The 22,453-nt window shown below is 32.6% G+C and overlaps 1 protein-coding gene across 2 annotated transcripts in view; it reads right to left on the bottom strand.

Moving 5' to 3' along the window:
* The window catches only part of LOC128990070 (tyrosine kinase receptor Cad96Ca), a 57,092-nt gene extending 35,104 nt beyond the window's left edge, over positions 1-21,988 (bottom strand). For both annotated transcript variants that reach the window (XM_054412311.1, XM_054412303.1), the window contains exon 1: positions 21,495-21,988. In XM_054412311.1, the coding sequence (XP_054268286.1) occupies positions 21,495-21,546 (52 nt within the window). In that variant the 5' untranslated portion in view covers positions 21,547-21,988. The remainder of the gene's footprint in view (positions 1-21,494) is intronic.
* Between the last annotated feature and the right edge of the window lie 465 nt (positions 21,989-22,453).

Here is a 22,453-nt window from a genome sequence, read left to right as displayed (position 1 = left end):
GTCGGTCGCGTCGCTCTTGCCGTCCAGCTAGGACGGGGCCTAAGAAGCCCACAGCTGTCATCGTAGCCTCTTCTATACCTCCCCTGAGTAAATATCCTTATTCCGTTGGTTTTGAAATGAAACTTTTCTGCCCCTTTTTTAGTTGCTTGTTTTTTTGGACATTCGTTGTAGGTTCAGAGAAATAGCAAATAATAAAAAAAATATTATGAGTTTATAGAGAAGGGCCTACAGTATTTTTGTATGGGTTTAATTATATTAAAAACGTGTAAATACCTTCTATCAAGCAATCCATTTAATTGCAGTCGCAACTAGTTTCGACTCATATGTGAAGTCATCTTCGGACAATACAAGGAATCAACCTTGATAGCAGGTATTTAAACCTGTTTAATATTGTTTGGCAATCCGGAGGCTAATATCGACAATGAAGTTTAATAATGTTCAAACCTTGTTTATTTAGATGTATAGGCTCCTCTATGGTTGAACTGAACACAATAAAAGAATTGGTTGGCCTTTTCACTATAAATTATATGTCCTTTTTGACCTCCTGAAGGTTCCGTATTTACGATTATTTAAGATAATATCCGTAAAAAGTGCACCTCTATGTAATAAAAGTGATGTATACTGGTACTAGTGAACCCATGCGGCGATCGACTTACCAATCTAGGTCCATCTAATTATATATCGTAGTGCTATTAGTTACTAATAATCTCACTTATAACCACTACCTTCTAATAATTTTCTAAATTCATATGAAACTCATTCATTATATTGGTCAATGATGATTATTGAAACGTGTCAAATTTACTTAATCTTTAACTCCCTCATTCCTTGGTATGTTCCCAACTCCCTATACCATTGTGTCTGGTGTGTTTTTACGTTCTAACTTTACATCTAAACACCCTTGTGCTAGGCTTAGCCTTAAAATGTGGTACATATTAGTTCAAGCAAGGCGTAGAGGGTCATGAAACTAAAACTTTCATAGTCCATTGGTTATTGGCAGGATTTGAACCTGGGACCCCAGGGATAACGTTCCTCTCTCTGCCACTGGAACAAATCACTCACCAGAGCGTAACATATAGAGGAAAGTAGATATTATTATTACTGCTATTACGAGATGGAGACTTAACCCAGGTAAGTATTTTAACCCAAATATGAGTGAAGAATGAGTGTAGAATGTTGTGAGATATGTTTAGCTTTGTTACTAAAATACTATTGTTATGCCTGCAGTACACTATCGCCGAATGTAGGCGAACTAAGACGAACGCGATAGTGTACACGGTGTGCTCGTGTACATTTGGGGTAGTTCGCATCGCCAACATTCGTGTTCGGGCGCGCTCGATTTTTCGGCGGTCTCCCGTCGCGAATCAAAGGAGACGAACTAGGACGAATGCCGAGCGCAGACGGGCACGAGCATAGCCGGTACACACTCGCTGTCATTCGTAGTCACAGACGCTCTGTTTATACAGTATTTACTGCAGTGGTTGTGTAAGAGTTACTTTTAGTTTTTGTAATTTAATTATTTTCTACTAGATCTTATATAGATAAATTAATTGTACAACGTATGGAGTATTCTAATGAGTATTTTATAATACACCGGAAAGCAAAGGTGGCAACATAGCAAATCCTTGTCCAAGTCCAAGTTCATATGATTGTGGCGACTAGCGCCACGTCTGGGGGAAGTGCCTGCTCGCTGGGAGCATATACTTCCGGTCTGCTGTGGGTCCAAGCCCTGGTAGCTCAGCTACCTGAATCATTCTCATTACTCATGCATACGTGTGAGATTAATTTCGCGAGTGTCACGCTGTTCAAGTTTCGACGTGTCACACGTCAAGTCATGTCACGTCTCGGTTTGTAGTCCGTATGATCTCGGTCACCGTTCATACCGAGCTACTGTTCGGGCTACTTTCACCTGGTGAAATTTAAATTACTCAACATGTACCACTCATTTATAATTCGAACTCTTTTCAGTTATTATCTAAATTTTCGACTACAGATATGTATGGCACTCCAAGTTCGTACAATGACTGGTCAAAGGCACAACGGTGTCTTGGTTTGAGCAAGATTGTTCACATTGCAATTGTCATTAAAAATGTAAGTAACATTTAAGGTAGAGGAATGTAGATATTGTTATTACTGCTATTACGAGATGGAGACTTAACCCAGGTAAGTATTTTAACCCAAATATGAGTGAAGAATGAGTGTAGAATGTTGTGAGATATGTTTAGCTTTGTTACTGACTAAGATCAGCTGTTTCATCAGCGAGGATCATGGTCAGCTGGAAATAGATTCGAACAATCAAAAAGCTATATACTTTTCTCACGATCGAACCGGCAACCGTTTGATCATCAGGCAAGTACTTTAACCACTCAGCTACCCAACCAGTCATATAGTGTATTGTCAAAGTAATCTGCCAGCGAACTTCTATTATTGGTTGTAAACTAGGTTAGGACTGTTACAACAGGTTTACTTTACATGACTACAGTACTTCTAGCTATTCTTGATAATTTAGTAAGTTATTTTGTACAAGAAAAATACAAAGATAGCAAACTCAGCTAAAGTCTTAAAACATGTAAAATTTGACTTATTGGAATTATTGTAAAAGGTCAAATATACATTTCATGGGTTCAATTAATTGTATAGTTTTTTTTCATGACTGTAAGACGTATTAAATTTAGGATGTCTAAGGTAGATGGTGTAAGTGATAATCTGTCCTAGACACACATTTTGTCCTAAAAAACGCCTAATTAATTTATATTAGTTATAATGTCAGACTGCCAGCAGTTGAGAACTTAACATTTGAAAAGTAAACTATTTTGTTTTGACAAGTCTACGATGTCGTTTTAGAATTTAGTGTACTAAATAAATATATTAAGTACAAAAGTAATTTATCAAGTATTTATAAACTTATTGTTTCACTATGTTCCCTGTACATTAAATTTAGTGAAATTTTTTGCAGCAATCAACTATGAACTCTCTACGCTTCGATGACAATTCCAACAATGTAGAATTATAGGTCCAACCCGTATTCATGGTGTCTCTCCATAATGTGTCTTAACATAGTGACGACAACCTTTCAAATTAAACTTTAAGTTCTTTACCGTAAAAATCAGAAGGTTGCTTTAATTTCAGAATTGTTCACTTAAAGATTACAAAATAAATTACTGCTGTGTCGGAATTTGCTGTGGAAAAATAATGTTAGAGTTTAAAGCAATAAATAATTGCTTTTGACACGAAGGGTAAAATCGTGCTTCTTGGTCACGAAAACGTCTCGTCTTACCTGTCCCCCTGATGACGTCAACGATTCGTCCCACGAGGCCATCCCATACTTCCGTGTCTTACCGTGTTTCACGTGAATAATGTGATTATTAATTCAATTGTGTATTCAAATAAAGCGTCCGTGTTTTAATAGTTCTATAGTTGGCTGTGATGTTAAATCAGAAATTTGTATAACATTATATGATATATTTCACCAATATTTCTTACTCAGTTTAAAAGAGAGTTTAATATACAACCTATAAAAACCCATTGTTGGTTCGACGCAAGAAAAAACTAGATTGACAATGTTAGAACATTTAATGTGTCGATAAATATAAATGTAAATGTTATGAAAATAAGTAGAACGCTAATGCTAATTGTACTATACAGTAAGCTTTTAACAATTGTTTTGAACCGTCGGTGTATAGTATATCATACCAATAGTGTGTTTAGCCTATACGAAAAACTAAACGTTTTAACTTTGTTTAACTTTTTACTTTCAAGGCTAGTCCTGAAGCAATCTCAGTTAAGATTACATTGTGCTTACTTAATGACAGGGAAGCTGAGTGGTACTAGTGCTCGCCTGTTAATCAAAAGGTAACCGGTTCGATCCTGAAAAATCTCTTAACCTTTTCATAGTTTAAAACTAAGTCTAGCTGGCCTTGATCTGACTTTAACTGCTCCTGAAACTGATCTTAATTGGTAACAAAGCAACACAAGATGTCTCTGTTCATTCCACCAAGATCCTTCACTCATATTTAGGTTGAAATAAGGACCTATGTAGCGCCCCCTTCTCAATCGGTAATAGTTTTATTCAGGTACCGGTACTTATTTATTTGGGTTACGCTGCTAAAGCCACAACTACAGTTGGCGAATAATAACAAAATGTAGTTTACGATGATCCATATGTTAAAAGGTAGGCCTAAAAGATTTTACATTGCAATCAACATACCTTTACAGTTACTTTCTACAGTTACATCAACCTTAAACATATGAAAAGTGCATACTTAAATATCTTACATTTTAGCTAACAGAACGTTATTCCATTATTTTACTGACTTAAATATTGTTGTTATTATATTAAAGGGCTCTTGTTACAACAAAACACTTTGCATGGTAAAGTGTTAAAAGTGTTAAGTACATTCTCAGGTAAATTTTTAGAATTACCTATGTTTACAGTTAATTTAGTGATATTCAATAAATGAAATCCTGCAACGCTATTTAATATACCACAAATGTTGCAATTAATATATGCACGTGTTACTAAGTAATGCTGATGAATCGAGGAGAGTTATTAACTGTAACACAAAATAACGGTTTAATGTGTTGCTGTTATATAATTTTAGATTCGTATTTTGTTTTGAATCCCACCATTTATCATAATGGCTTTTTATATCATTAATACCAATATCATATAAATGTTTATGTTGAGTTTAAAGTTCATACACGTGGACAGCAAGATCACGTGATCTTGGTAGAGCGGAGGACTTCGATCCATGAGGACCCGGGTTCAAGTACAGTCAACCACCAATGGATTTGATCTTATTTTTAATGTCGTTACTACTAAAAATAAAGAGTGGACTTTTAGTAGCTATGATTATCTATTTCTGGTAAGATAAAACTACAAGTCTATATTGGTCAAGCGGTTTGGTCCTACAACCCGCACACAATACCATGCAATACCCTATACAATACACGACGGTACATGTATTGTATTGTATTGTAAGACATGATGGTCTTATGTAACAAAGGACAAAAAACGTCTACTTTCAAAACACTCTGGGAAACAACATAAAAAACTCGAATTTACACACCTTATGCAATTAATATAATGCAAAACTATAAAGATTTTAAAATATTTGCATTTGCTATTTGTTCAAACTTATAAATTTACCTACAAATATTAAGTTATTGACTAGGTTCAGAAGAACAGAAATTAATAATGTTCATATAGTTTACGTTGGAAAAAATAAATATACTACGTCTAAATACTTGTTCAAATTTGAGTAGGAGACCTACTGTATTCTTGAACCAATTAATTACAATTTTCTTATAATTTCTGACTACCTAACTAACTAACAGTAGGCATACTTTGTATAGAGGTAAGAGTACTATGGCTGCAAAATATGTCCTGATTGACTGTGGCTAAATAGTACTAACCACAGAATTTCTGGTTTGTCTTGGATTAGAGAAAATGAATTTAAGCTATATGTCCAGCTATATTTAATACTAAAAGTGCTAAGTTTTCCCTCTAACTAAAACAAGTTTGGAAACCCTTCCCCACAACAAACCATACACTACTACCATACTAGTTAGCCTCATAATGAAATAATTATTCTAGACAGAGGCTGCAGTTATGTAAAAGGATTTATTTAGGAAGATTGAATTACTACTACAGCACATAGATTGCAATATGAATTCAAATAAAATTTCAATTTATTTCCATGTTTTCTATTAAATCGCCAAAGGCGAACTCTATCAATAAAGATCACTAATGAAGAGAAACAATAAACTCATTTAAAACAGATGTATCAGTAATATTTGGTTAACATTTTCCTCGTTGTCGGAATAACACACGTTTAAGTCCAAGTGTGCCAAGGCGTATTGCAATTAGTTCACATTGTTGTAGTTTTTCCATTTACAAATATCACGTTTTATAACTTTTGTCATAAATTAAAGAAAGGAAATTACAGGATGAGTGAATAATTGATGTCATTTATATTGATAGAATTTATTTTAAAATTGTCATTTTGAATGTTTTCATATTTAGTTACCGTATTTGTGGCTACTAAGATTAAATGACATTATAGCATTATATAACAATACAAAATACATGCTTATCTCTACTTCAATTGTCGTTGGAACCAAAGTTATTAACCATGATGAGTTAAACTTAGAGTAGTATGTAAAACTCAAAATCCTGACATAAATTGTTGGAAAAATTATGTACTAAACAATGTGTTATGTATAAGAGTATAACAACAAATTGCACATTTTGATCCTTAGTATGGAGCATTTTTGAAACGGGTTTAATTAATTTTAGGACTAACCGTTAATGACTGATACGGATGTTGGAATATGTCTCTGGGCCGCGGGTTGAAATCTCGATCATTAATGAGTTTAAGCGTTGCCAAAATTATATAACTCAGTGTTTCATTGTTCAATGACCACCTAGAGGGACATCACCTGATTTAACATCACATGTTAAAAAAAACACGTGGCACAAACATATGGAATATCACATGGCACAAAAGAGGCCAGGCGAGGATAAAATAATCTGCGACGCATGATCCATTAATTGTTAGCAAAAATGTTTTCCCTTACGAAAACATGAAAGGTGAGTTAAAATAACAATAACTCTTTGCTAACAAAAAACACATTAGCAAATTCCCAAGTTAATATAGGTTAATTTGTTAAAATATGTGCCTTATATCTGACACAAACTATTGAATGCCACTAGAAACTAATTTTTACATAGTTTGAATTGTTAAACGTTTAAATTGTATTAAATTATATTTCCAAAACATGAGAGTCATAAAACAAGATGCTCAATTAAAAGGCGACTTTGGATCATTAGGAAGGATTCTAAACTAAATGCTCTAATGTTTAGATTCTGGGAAGAGTTTTTTTACTACGTATACAGCTTTGACGCGAGCAAATTAAATTGCTTAAAACAAATTATGGCATTCTACATAGTTAGTTGGAAACATTCTATAATATTTGAGTATAGAATGTTTAATCAGTAGAACAAGTTTAACGTAAACATTAGGTACCTTTCAAGTAAACACTTCATATTGTCCACATGAAAAAGTTTGTTAGGTAAATTAAGAATGAGTGGATGTCTACCGAAAACGAATTGACTTTACAACTTAATTAATCGTAGCAAAACATAAAATATTTGTAGGCTTATAGGTATAATTTGTTTACCTCTTGAACAAATCAAACACCTCGAGCGTGATGCTCGGTCTCCTGGTACTGTTTAATACTGTAATAGGAATGCTCGATTTCGATCAACATGTACACTAGTGCTTTAATATTAGTATTGTTTTAACAGCGATTATAATGGTCGTGGAGATGAAATTAAAGTAAAATGTTCCAAGCAAATGAATGCGGAATTTAGAATAATCATTCACATAAACTATTTACGTCAATGGTCAAAACTATTCAACTATTTAACAACACATACATCAAAATATGAAACATTGAAGGGGATCGAACAGTGACATTATAACGTGGGTGATTGAACAAAAATATAATACATGTTTATATGCAAATTATGAGATAGCAATTAGTTCGTGATAAAAAACCAAGCAATGTGATTGCTGTAATTATTTAGAGTGGAAATTTAAAAGAAATGCTGGTAGTATTGTGTCAGTTGTTATTACCTTAGTTCTATGGTTTGCAAAGTAATAAATCTAGACCAAGAGCAAAGTAAAACCACCCAAACGTTAAGTTATCGCTTAGTCAAATAACATTATTCTTGAGTAACTCCTCTACTTCAAACTAGTTCATTGTTAACAAAGTAAATTCAAACTTAACTTCTCTTATTGTTAATGATAACTAACTTTTATTTAATCAAACCTATACAGGGTTGCTGAAAAGTAACTTGCAACCCCCTCCCTTAACATTTCAACCATTTGAGGTATTTGAAATCGGTTTGCGGCAACCTACACTTGTAATTTGAAAATTTTGAGCTACCCTCTACCCCCACTACCCCTAAGGGCAAAATTTTCAAACTCACCATAATTATTGTAGCCCCTTATATCCAAAAAGGTTGCCGCAAACTGATTTCAAATATCTCAAATAGTTAAAAAGTTAAAGATGGTGCATGTTAATTTTTCTGTCACCCTCATGGTTATTTGGATTTGAAACGTTTTATGGCGCCATTTTGTTATTAGTGAGCCAATTTTGGTCTTTATGTCAATGTTTATGTTTCGTCAAGACCTGTAAAACGATACCAAACTCGACTATACTTGCCATTTGACAATTTTGAGCTACATCTGCTACCCCTAAGGGAAATTTTTTTAATTGGCCATAATTATTGTAGCCCCTCATATCTAAGAAGGTTGCCGCAAACCGATTTGAAATATCTCAAATGGTTGAAAAGTTAAGGGGGGTGCAAGTTTCAGCCACCCTGTATAAGTAAGTCGTTGTTCGAAATCGTTAATTAGGACATAGGCTATACCTTAAATTTAAGGCATCACAACGCATAGAAATTCTAAGCTATAAACAATAGGACTACAACAGGTGGAATGCATATCAGCCTTTAGGGGTTCACCTGGTGTCGTAGCTTTTTGCACTGATCTTCTATCATGGAGTTTTGAGTTGTAATCTTGCTAAATACAAATTATATTTACCTGTGTGGTAATGCCATAAACGGTGATTCGGAAAATGTAGATTTGATTAATAAACATCGATAAAAATGGTAGCGCAGATAGCCTATAGTTAAAGAAAAATGTTCCAAAACCAGAATTTCAAATACCTTTTGAGGAAACGTCTCAAAAAGGAAAACTTACTAAGTTTGAGACCTATATTCACAAAAAAAAAAAAAAAAAAAAAAACTACAAACAAATAACGAAATCGTAATTCCCTAAACAATAAATTAAAAAAATAGCAAAGTAAATTTGAAATACTAACACACATGAACACATTTAAGGACACAAGAATATCATTTGATTCCGGATAAATGTGGGCAAGGCTTATTATTTTTAAGTATCAGCCAGCAATCAGAACAGAAGGACTTATGGGCTTTATCACAAGACTGCTTGACATTTTTATCTCACGAGTAATAACCCTTGTATTTTCCTCATCTACACAGAAAATGGTAAAGTTTTTTTTTTATATGAAGGTGTGTCTGAAAAGAAAATATAGCTTGGATATTTTAGTAAACTTTGAAGCACCTTGTATAAGAATTGTTGGCCTATATACGTTTCACTCACTTTCAATTGCCTAAAAACGGGTTCAATAAGAGATAGGCAATTAATTTATAGCAGTAATGCCATGAACACACCAAAGTAATTGTCAAAAACTCAATGACATTATCAGCTTTTTCAAAGGTACGTTGATTTGATTACTTCTAAAAATAATACATTAACCCTGAGATATGCTTAACCGTTAATTAATGAGTTTAACTATGGAAATTGTTCCTAACATGATAAAACAATAAAATACAGTCTCAAGCTATACTTCTTGAGGCCAATGTGTCTAAAGAGTGCTCATCAGACAAAACTTGTAAAAATATGTAGTCTTATTTCCTATGTATTAGACGTTCTTAACGATAACTGCGTAGTATGAAACAGGTGTTTCCTCTGATGTATTTTATCTTAATTATTAGAACTAGAATACTTTTCTTCCATAAATTCAGATGTTCAGATGGGTGTGTTAGATGTGTACATTTGAACGGATATGTACACATTATTGTGCGTAAATGTCTACAGGAAATAAAGCTGTAAACGTGTTTTTGTAAAAAAATGTTGTTGGAAATGTGTACAGGAATGAGTGGGGAAAAGTGAACCACGTGAAAAGACGGAAATTTGAGCGTGAATTCCTACAGAAATTTGTGAGTGCGAACATTGTTGAATCGAAATGTCTATGGAAATTGGTATATATATATATACATATATATATACATATATATATATATACATATATATATATATATATATATATATATATATATTGGTATGTAAATGATGATGATAACATAGATAAAACATAATGAAATTAATCCTAAAATAGCGATCAGTGTTACCGGACATGAACTAGACACGAAAACGAGCTTCAAAATTTACAATGGGATAAGAAGTCTGCCTGTGTTGGTTAGTCTACCATTATATCTACCTAATTAAATATTCCAACAAACTATAAGAAAAAGACATTACTCCTCACTCAATGAGTTTGGAAACCAATTTTAAAGAGTTATAAAGTTTAATTTCGTAACTTCGACGTGTTTCCAGACACTCTGTGTAGTGCAACATTGGAAGCATCAAGGACCAGTGTCTAGTATAAGGTAACGGTTGTTGAGGTTGCTCCTAACCATAATGGTTGACACTGTGGCAAAGCAGTTCCTGTCGAGGTCATAGAGTTTCATTCTATTCTGTAACTGAAATCTGTGCTTTTCCATGGCACTTGAGAGAGGTTCAATTTAAAACAGCCGAGTATTATTATTCTTTTGACAAACACAGATGTTGAATACTTTAAGTAAACTTTTGTTGTTATTGTGAATTTTGGTAACTAAAATGATGTATTTGAGGGTGTGGAGGCTGAACCGATTTTTAACCGTTCGATGAAGCTAACTAAATAATCTTCTTTTTCAGTTCAAATTTTCCGAAATAAAACTTTTTTCTTTGGATATAATATTAGATAAAAAGAGGTACGTCCATAGTTTGAACCATATAGTTAGTTAAAATATTATTTTTTATTAAATACTGAGGTTATAGTGCAACTTTTAAGATGGTAAAATAGCAAAAATTTATTGAAAGTCACATAGAAAACATCAACCATCATTCTACATTTCCTTAACATCAATATTATCATTATATTTACAATAATCACTTCAAAGCGTTATGGGAGTTGTTTTAAAACTTAAGATAATAATCTACACTCGTTTATTCTAAATTGTGTTCAAATTTTCGATAAGTCTTCTGATCTCTGTAATATAAAATTATATCGTTTTTATTCTTTATATTTTTTAATTAAAACCAAAACTTCACATTTAGTCTTACATAGATAGTTCAGAAACATTTCACTAACGTGAAAAATAGGTAACCATAAAGAATGATAGGTGAAACCCAGCAAGTAGGTCATCGATATTTTGTCAGACATGTCGTCCCTGGTGGTTTTAATCATACTGTATCATATTTGTTTCCAATCAACAGTGATATGAGTTACATTAACAAACTACTATTACAAATTTAACTCATTTGAGATATCCTAACCCCTACGGAATATCAAAATTTTATCTTAGTATTTGTCATTTTTACAAAACCAAACCGTTGATTCGATCGTCTCAAAAATATTGTACATTTAATGTATGCCAAATATGTTTGTATCTTACTACCTGATTTAAAAAATGCTATACTTCTGCATGTGGCATTTCCAAGATTAATAAGTACAACCATAGTACTAACCAAAATAATAACTACAGTGTTTTAATTTCCCTAGCTTACATTTTTCCACACTTGTTATTTACATAAGCACTTGAAATTTATGAAATAAACCAAAGAATAAACATTCTTTACCTTAGTGATACGTTTATTTATTTAATTTAGGTTTATTAGATCCATTACAATTTATATAATAATATTGAATATCCTGATGAAATGATCCGTAAAATAATCATTTGGATGGTAGGCTTACTACAAATTTAAGTAAAAAAAATTTTTTAAAAATGGGTTGGTTTATGTGTTTTCGTAGTCATGAACAAGGAACTTATTTGTTTCGTTGAACACTTCTTCTTCACTTATTTACCTTTTCCATCTAAAAATACGCAACCTTGATAAGCCGAAATGTAAAATAATAAAATTTACCTAATCAAACAAACTATACAATAAAACTCTTAAATCAAATTCCTTTCAAGGTCATCAAATAATGATAAAAATTCGAATATCAAGTTTTCAGAAATAATATCTAATTGAAAGACGGTTAAATAAAAATCCTCGATCAGCGGAATCTTAGTTTATCCAATCTCATTGAAAATAAACAGTATTCTCCCTTCAGTGAGTTTAAACAATTTTAACTGATTTAATACTTAGTTCTTCGATGTGTTTTTTTCTTTAACAAGCAATTGTACCTATTATCTAGACTTTTTATTCTTTCAATAGATTTTTAACTACTACAGTATTTGGGTTTCTAAAACATTCGGTTATTTCAAAATACGTTTTCAATGTTATTAGGTAGTTCCTTGATAAGTTCATACACGTGGACAGCAAGATCACGTGGTCTTGGTAGAGCGGAGGACTTCGGTCCATGAGGACCCGGGTTCAAGTACAGTCAACCACCAATGAATTTGATCTTATTTTTAATGTCGTTACTACTAAAAAATAAAGAGTGGACTTTTAGTAGCTATGATTATCTATTTCTGGTAAGATAAAACTACAAGTCTATATTGGTCATGCGGTTTGGTCCTACAACCCGCACACAATACCATGCAATACTCTATACAATACACGACGGTACATGTATTGTATTGTAAGACATGATGATCTTATGTAACAAAGGACAAAAAACGTCTACTTTCTAAAAACTCTGGCAAACAACATAAAAAACTTGAATTTACACACCTTATGCCATTAATATAATGCAAAACTATAAAGATTTTAAAATATTTGCATTTGCTATTTGTTCAAACTTATAAATTTACCTACAAATATTAAGTTATTGACTAGGTTCAGAAGAACAGAAATTAATAATGTTCATATAGTTTACGTTGGAAAAAATAAATATACTACGTCTAAATACTTGTTCAAATTCGAGTAGGAGACCTACTGTATTCTTGAACCAATTAATTACAATTTTCTTATAATTCTGACTACCTAACTAACAGTAGGCATACTTTGTATAGAGGTAAGAGTACTATGGCTGCAAAATATGTCCTGATTGACTGTGGCTAAATAGTACTAACCACAGAATTTTTGGTTTGTCTTGGATTAGAGAAAATGAATTTAAGCTATAGGTCCAGCCATATTTAATACTAAAAGTGCTAAGTTTCCCCTCTAACTGAAACAAGTTTGGAAACCCTTCCCCACAACAAACCACACAACGGTATACTAATTAGCCTTATAATGAAATAATTATTCTAGACAGAGGCTGCAGTTATGTAAAAGGATTTATTTAGGAGGATTGAATTACTACTACAGCACATAGATTGCAATATGAATTCAAATGAAATGTCAATTTATTTCCATGTTTTCTATTAAATCGCCAAAGGCGAACTCTATCAATAAAGATCACTAATGAAGAGAAACAATAAACTCATTTAAAACAGATGTATCAGTAATATTTGGTTAACATTTTCCTCGTTGTCGGAATAACACACGTTTAAGTCAACGTGTGCCAAGGCGTATTGCAATTAGTTCACATTGTTGTAGTTTTTCCATTTACAAATATCACGTTTTATAACTTTTGTCATAAATTAAAGAAAGGAAATTACAGGATGAGTGAATAATTGATGTAATTTATATTGATTGAATTTATTTTAAAATTGTAATTTTGAATGTTTTCATATTTAGTTACCGTATTCGTGGCTACTAAGATTAAATGACATTATAGCATTATATAACAATACAAAATACATGCTTATCTCTACTTCAATTGTCGTTGGAACCAAAGTTATTAACCATGATGAGTTAAACTTAGAGTAGTATGTAAAACTCAAAATCCTGACATAAATTGTTGGACAAATTATGTACTAAACAATGTGTTATGTATAAGAATATAACAACAAATTGCACATTTTGATCCTTAGTATGGAGCATTTTTGAAACGGGTTTAATTAATTTTAGGACTAACCGTTAATGACTGAAATAGATGTTGGAATATGTCTCTGGGCCGCGGGTTAAAATCTCGATCATTAATGAGTTTAAGCGTTGCCAAAATTATATAACTCAGTGTTTCATTGTTCAATGACCACCTAGAGGGACATCACCTGATTTAACATCACATGTTAAAGAAAAACACGTGGCACAAACATATGGAATATCACATGGCACAAAAGAGGCCAGGCGAGGATAAAATAATCTGCGACGCATGATCCATTAATTGTTAGCAAAAATGTTTCCCTCACGAAAACATGAAAGGTGAGTTAAAATATCAATAACTCTTTGCTAACAAAAAACACATTAGCAAATTCCCAAGTTAATATAGGTTAATTTGTTAAAATATGTGCCTTATATCTGACACAAACTATTGAATGCCACTAGAAACTAATTTTTACATAGTTTGAATTGTTAAACGTTTAAATTGTATTAAATTATATTTCCAAAACATGAGAGTCATAAAACAAGATGCTCAATTAAAAGGCGACTTTGAATCATTAGGAAGGATTCCAAACTAAATGCTCTAATGTTTAGATTCTGGGAAGAGTTTTTTTACTACGTATAAAGCTTTGAAGCGAACAAATTAAATTGCTTAAAACAAATTATGGCATTCTACATAGTTAGTTGGAAACATTCTATAATATTTGAGTATAGAATGTTTAATCAGTAGAACAAGTTTAACGTAAACATTAGGTACCTTTCAAGTAAACACTTCATATTGTCCACATGAAAAAGTTTGTTAGGTAAATTAAGAATGAGTGGATGTCTACCGAAAACGAATTGACTTTACAACATAACTAATCGTAGCAAAACATAAAATATTTGTAGGCTTATAGGTATAATTTGTTTACCTCTTGAACAAATCAAACACCTCGAGCGTGATGCTCGGTCTCCTGGTACTGTTTAATACTGTAATAGGAATGCTCGATTTCGATCAACATGTACACTAGTGTTTTAATATTAGTATTGTTTTAACAGCGATAATAATGGTTGTGCTGATGAAGTTAAAGTAAATGTCCCAAGCAAATAAATGCGGAGTTTTGAATAATCATTCACATAAACTATTTACGTCAATGGTCAAAACTATTCAACTATTTAACAACACATACATCAAAATATGAAACATTGAAGGGGACCGAACAGTGACATTATAACGTGGGTGATTGAACAAAAATATAATACATGTTTATATGCAAAGTATGAGATGACAATCAATTCGTAATCAAAATACAATGTGATTGTTGTAATTATTTAGAGTGGAAATTTAAAAAAAAAAATGCTGGTAGTATTGTGTCAATTGTTATTACCTTAGTTCTATGGTTTGCAAAGTAATAAATCTAGACCAAGAGCAAAGTAAAACCACCCAAACGTTAAGTTATCGCTTAGTCAAATAACATTATTCTTGAGTAACTCCTCTACTTCAAACTAGTTCATTGTTAACAAAGTAAATTCAAACTTAACTTCTCTTATTGTTAATGATAACTTTTATTTAATTAAACCTATAAGTACATTCTTATTCGAAATTATTAATCAGGACATATGCTATAGCTTAACTTTAAGGTATCACAATGCATATGAATTCTAAGCTATAAACGATAGTCCTACAGGTGAAAAATTTATATCTGGCTTTACCTATTTAGGGGCTTAACTGTTGTCGTGGCCTATAAAAAAAATGGTTGCTAAATCTATAAAAATGGTTGCTCAGATAAAGTTAAAGAAAAATGTGTCAAGCAGAACCAAAATTTCAAATATCTTTTGGAGAAACGTATCGAAAGAGAAAACTTACTAAGTTTGAGACCTATATTCACAAAAAAAAAAACCTGTGAAAAACAAATAACAAAATCGTAATGCACTAAACAATAAATTAAAAAAATAGCAAAGTAAATTTTAAATACTAACAAACATGAACACATTTAAGAACACAAGAATATCATTTGATTCCAGATAAATGTGGGCAAGGCTTATTATTTTTAAGAATCAGCCAGCAATCAGAACAGAAGGACTTATGGGCTTTGTCACAAGACTGCTTGACATTTTTATCTCACGAGTAACAACCCTTGTATTTTCCTCATCTACACAGAAAATGGTAAAGTTTTTTTTATACGAAGGTGTGTCTGAAAAGAAAATATAGCTTGGATATTTTAGTAAACTTTGAAGCACCTTGTATAAGAATTGTTGGCCTACATACGTTTCACTCACTTTCAATTGCCTAAAAACGGGTTCAATGAGAGATAGGCAATTAATTTATAGCAGTAATGCCATGAACACACCAAAGTAATTGTCAAAAACTCAATGAAATTATCAGCTTTTTCAAAGGTACGTTGATTTGATTACTTCTAAAAATAATATATTAACCCTGAGATATGCTTAACAGTTAATTAATGAATTTGACTATGGAAATTGTTCCTAACATGATAAAACAATAAAATACAGTCTCAAGCTATACTTATTGAGGCCAATGTGTCTAAAGAGTGCTCATCAGACAAAACTTGTAAAAATATGTAGTCTTATTTCCTATGTATTAGACGTTCTTAACGATAACTGCGTAGTATGAAACAGGTGTTTCCTCTGATGTATTTTATCGTAATTATTAGAACTAGAATACTTTTCTTCCATAAATTCAGATGTTCAGATGGGTGTGTTAGATGTGTACATTTGTACGGATATGTACACATTATTGTGCGTAAATTTCCACAGGAAATAAAGCTGTAATACGGATATTTGTAAAGAAATGTTGTGGGAAATGTGTACAGGAATGAGTGGGGAAAAGTGAACCACGTGAAAAGACGGAAATTTGATCGTGAATTCCTACAGAAATTTGTGAGTGTGAACATTGTTGAATCGAAATGTTTATGGAAATTGGTATATATATATATATATTGGTATATAAATGATGATGATAACATAGATAAAACATAATGAAATTAACCCTAAAATAGCGATCAGTGTTACCGGACATGAACTAGACACGAAAACGAGCTTCAAAATTTACAATAGGATAAGAAGTCTGCCTGTGTTGGTTAGTCTACCATTATATCTACCTAATTAAATATTCCAACAATCTATAAGAAAAAGACATTACTCCTCACTCAATGAGTTTGGAAACCAATTTTAAAGAGTTATAAAGTTTAATTTCGTAACTTCGACGTGTTTCCGGACACTCTGTGTAGTGCAACATTGGAAGCATCAAGGACCAGTGTCTAGTGTAAGGTAACGGTTGTTGAGGTTGCTCCTAACCATAATGGTCGACACTGTGGCAAAGCAGTTCCTGTCGAGGTCATAGAGTTTCATTCTATTCTGTAACTGAAATCTGTGCTTTTCCATGGCACTTGAGAGAGGTTCAATTTGAAACAGCCGAGTATTATTATTCTTTTGACAAACACAGATTTTGAATACTTTAAGTAAACTTTTGTTGTTATTGTGAATTTTGGTAACTAAAATGATGTATTTGAGGGTGTGGAGGCTGAACCGATTTTTGACCGTTCGATGAAGCTAAGTGGAGGCTGAACCGATTTTTAACCGTTCGATGAAGCTAACTAAATAATATTCTTTTTCAGTTCAAATTTTCCGAAATAAAACTTTTTCTTTGGATATAATATTAGATAAATGAGGTACGTCCATAGTTTGAACCATATAGTTAGTTAAAATATAGTTTTTTTATTAAATACTGAGGTTATAGTGCAACTTTTAAGATGGTAAAATAGCAAACATTTATTGAAAGTCACATAGAAAACATCAACCCTCATTCTACATTTCCTTAACATCAATATTATCATTATATTTACAATAATCACTTCAAAGCGTTATGGGAGTTGTTTTAAAACTTAAGATAATAATCTACACTCGTTTATTCTAAATTGTGTTCAAATTTTCGATAAGCCTTTTGATCTCTGTATTATAAAATTATATCGTTTTATTTTTTATATTTTTAATTAAAACCAAAACTTCACATTTAGTCTTACATAGATAGTTCAGAAACATTTCACTAACGTGAAAAATAGGTAACCATAAAGAATGATAGGTGAGACCCAGCAAGTAGGTCATCGATATTTTGTCAGACATGTCGTCCCTGGTGGTTTTAATCATACTGTATCATATTTGTTTCCAATCAACAGTGAGATGAGTTACATTAACAAACTACTATTACAAATTTAACTCATTTGAGATATCCTAACCCCTACGGAATATCAAAATTTTATCTCAGTATTTGTCATTTTTACAAAACCAAACTGTTGATTCGATCGTCTCAAAAATATTGTACATTTAATGTATGCCAAATATGTTTGTATCTTACTACCTGATTTAAAAAATGCTATACTTCTGCATGTGGCATTTCCAAGATTAATAAGTACAACCATAGTACTAACCAAAATAATAACTACAGTGTTTTAATTTCCCTAGCTTACATCTTTCCACACTTGTTATTTACATAAGCACTTGAAATTTATGAAATAAACCAAAGAATAAACATTCTTTACCTTAGTGACACGTTTATTTATTTAATTTAGGTTTATTAGATCCATTACAATTGATATAATAATATTGAATATCCTGATGAAATGATACGTAAAATAATCATTTGGATGGTAGGCTTACTACAAATTTAAGTAAATAAAGGTTTTAAAAAAATGGGTTGGTTTATGTGTTTTCGTAGTCATGAACAAGGACCTTATTTGTTACGTTGAACACTTCTTCTACACTTATTTACCTTTTCCATCCAAAAATACGCAACCTTGATAAGCCGAAATGTAAAATAATAAAATTTACCTTTTCAAACAAACTATACAATAAAACTCTTAAATCAAATTTCTATCAAGGTCATCAAATAATGTTAAAAACTCGAATATCAAGTTTTCAGCAATAATATCTAATTGAAAGACGGTGAAATAAAATTCCTCGATCAGCGGAATCTTAGTTTATCCAATCTCATTGAAAATAAACAGTATTCTCCCTTCAGCAGTGAGTTCAAACAATTTTAACTGATTTAATACTTAGTTCTTCGATGTGATTTTTTTCTTTAACAAGCAGTTGTACCTATTATCTAGACTTTTTATTCTTTCAATAGATTTTTAACTACTACAGTATTTGGGTTTCTAAAACATTCGGTTATTTCAAAATACGTTTTCAATGTTATTAGGTAGGTCCTTGATAATCCCAGAGTTTATCAATACATTAAAGTTAATCTGTAAACAAACAAGGAACATTTTGTGGTTTATTTAAGTTTGTAAACATCGAAAAACACAGGTAAGGCTTTGAATAGACACATTGTAGTTGTGAAAACACTCACTTTTATAAGCAAATCAGACGCATGCTCACACGTCGATGCATACTAAGACATAGATATATGTATATTTGTAAAAAAAAAAAAAAAAAAAAAAAAAAAAACAATAAATACTAGTAGGCCTTCGGGTTTGAATTTCAGTGGTATATGATCCTCTTTTAGTCAATATTAATCATTTCTGGTCACATTATGTCGATATGGCTACAGTCGTTTAGGTGAATCTTAATTGCATTTTAGCTTTTACTTACAGTTTAAACCCACAGAACTCTTATCCGTACAAGACATTTTGGATTATTTTATGTTAAAAAACTTACTCAGCTTCCTTTGTTTAAAGTTCATTGTTGCTGATGGTGAGTTAATGTTGTTCAAAGGTTTATTGCGGACATTTTCCATCACGTACCATCGTGAAAACAATACACAACTTTTCGAGATATGGAATCTGATCCCATCCTCAGGTGAAAAAACTTAAGTAACACATCAAAATTAAAAATACTCAAACGCCCAGCCTAAGTTGGAATACACTACAGAGAGTAGCAGTCAATAAATATGCACTGTTTTTTTTTCCACCTGAGGACGGGATCAGATTCTAGATCCCGAAACGTGTATTGTTTTTTACCATCGTGTTGGGAAATGTCCGCAATACCTTTGAACAACATTGAACCTGCTTTTTAATAACCTAACGCTAACTGATATAGGTTTAAATTACCTGTTTTCCGTCAAAACGATCAGTTTAGTAGTATGATGACTACAGCTGTTTCGTGCTTAAAAAATAGCACATCTTCAGGTCCAGAATGTCTTGCTAATCCCTCATGTAGAGTTCGTCAAAAATATAAACAAATAAATAAACGGGACACACATACGGATACGACACACACGAAAATACATTTATTATAAACTGGTCGACCAGACGCTGATTCACGAGACACGGCGCCGGTGGAAGGTAAGTCGCGACTTACCTTCCACCGGCGCCGTGTCTCGTGAATCAGCGTCTGGTCGACCAGTTTATAATAAATGTATTTTCGTGTGTGTCGTATCCGTATGTGTGTCCCGTTTATTTATTTGTTTATATTTTTGACGAACTCTACATGAGGGATTAGCAAGACATTCTGGACCTGAAGATGTGCTATTTTTTAAGCACGAAACAGCTGTAGTCATCATACTACTAAACTGATCGTTTTGACGGAAAACAGGTAATTTAAACCTATATTAGTTTATTCAGACGATCTAGAGGCCATTCCATCTTGTAACGCTAACTGGCATAACTTGATGGTAACCGAAGATCCAGGTACAAAACTACCAATCTTCTTGTATGGTGGAAACTTTTTGCACCTCATTTGACGGATGTTTTCCTATAGAAATATCAGCTGTTGTCAACAATTAGTTGGTAACGTCACGTCTTGGGCAACAATAATCACTAATGGCTGTTTTCCCTTCCCAGACAGTTCCTGGAACCAACGTTTGTTTGGCAAGACCGTTTGAATGTTTAGCTTATCATGTTTTTGACCTGTTCCCAAAGTATTAATTTACTGAACTTGAACAATAACTCAAAGAATGCTGTTTAAGATTTTTACTGATTGAATAGTAACAAATTAGAATATCAGTCGTCGTAGTGTAAGTGTAGGATACTTCTTTGTTGAAACTTACAAAAATTGGTTATTTAAACTTAACGAAAGCCCCCTCAAACTACGATCCTTTTGAGCTACAAAAATAAATTTTTGATTAAGAGCCAAGTTTGTGAATTAACTAGTTAGCGTACATCCATCTTCCAAGTAATTATTTCTCAATCATGGATTTTTTATTATAAGTATCGTTTTATTGCTATAACCTTGAACAAATTATATACCTAGGCTATCTAATTATTTTGGCTGAGTATCCAATTACGGTAAAATATTCTAAACGTTCTGAACGGTATTAAGCACAAGTGTAAAAAAATAAACAATACACACATGTTTCAAAAGGCTCTGTTATCTGAAAAGTAAATATCAACAATGAAATCAGCTGATTGTTATAAAACAATCGCTGTTTTAAGGTGGTAACAACAAATTAAACATCTATTATATTGCGTCAATATGTTATGTATTACGAAATACGATAGAGAGAAAACCCTCGCGTATGTAGTAACCTTACTTCTGTTCAATATTCAAAGTAATAAATTATCTTGCTGTTTAATCTCTTAGGTCAAGATCATTATGAAATACTAGTTAGCCGTTTATAATGAAGTTTCCACGTGAAAAAGGCAACTGATAACATAAAATATTACCGATTTTTTATACTACATTCATGTGAAGAATCAAAAGAACAATTCGTTGAAGCTTTTATTATCACTATGGTCATATTACTCATAACAATAATGATTCCCAAAAGTAAACAACTTGATTATTTTTAGCTTTATACTAACTTATATAATTGAAATGTTCACTTACCACAGCCAATGATTATTCCAAGTATCCATAATGTAATCCAATGGAACTTCATGATGGCTTTCACTCAGAACACTTAGACAAAAGGCTTTCTAGGTCGAAAACTTGACACATGTCAACAAGTGAAGTCTCCACCGTTGAAGTCTCTTTCATGAGTATTTTAGAGATAGACAATCACCAACACAAATATTTTCACCCGTGGCGCAACAGTTCACTGACACTGGATTCACGTTACCATTTTCGCATTGCGGTATTCCACACCAACGGAATCATACGGTCACGAACACACTCAAACAGACACTAGCACAGAAGAGGCGGATCACTAAACTCGTCCGCGTCGTCTGTAGACAGTGACGGCCATCTTGCCGTGCTGGCTCCAAGGAGAAAGCCACTCTACACGTTGTGCAACGGTGGTATTGTAAGTAGGAGGCCAAGGGATCCGGGTCGCTCCACAACGTGTAGCGCAGCCTAAGTGAAAGGAGCGAGAAGCGACGGGGTTTCCCTCACCACTACACTCACACTTCCTTACCTGTGTGGATATCCCACGTCGTTTTGTAAAAATCCCCACTTATCCCACAGTTAAAAGTCCTACTCTTTCAGTTCTACTCTTTATTATTCGAGAAATATCGTTAGAATATTTAGTTTACAACAATTCTTTTATGAACTCTTATTTTAAACATTACTTATTTTACATTTGCAGACCTTTACAATATATCAGGATGTATTTCGTTTAGTTTCGTGTCTTAAACATAAATATCACAATCCCTTTTTATCCCTCAAGGCCCGAAAAATCCCATTTTAGGGAAAGAATCCCTATCTTATACGCTGTTTCTGCCGTCATCGTCACGCATTAGAGGTCAACGCCATGGTCTAATTATCCCCGCATGACGATTTAACGCTGTGCTACCTTGTTTTCACTCCACATTACCGTGACAGATTGTGTTAAGGACCGACTGTTATCC

This window comes from Macrosteles quadrilineatus, unplaced genomic scaffold, assembly GCF_028750875.1.
Source record: "Macrosteles quadrilineatus isolate MER2022 unplaced genomic scaffold, UCM_ALF_1.0 Scaffold_1__1_contigs__length_201487025, whole genome shotgun sequence".
In the NCBI taxonomy this organism is placed as follows: domain Eukaryota; kingdom Metazoa; phylum Arthropoda; class Insecta; order Hemiptera; family Cicadellidae; genus Macrosteles; species Macrosteles quadrilineatus.
The sequence above is the reverse complement of the archived record's forward strand: the minus strand, read 5'-3'. Positions and strand labels throughout refer to the sequence as shown.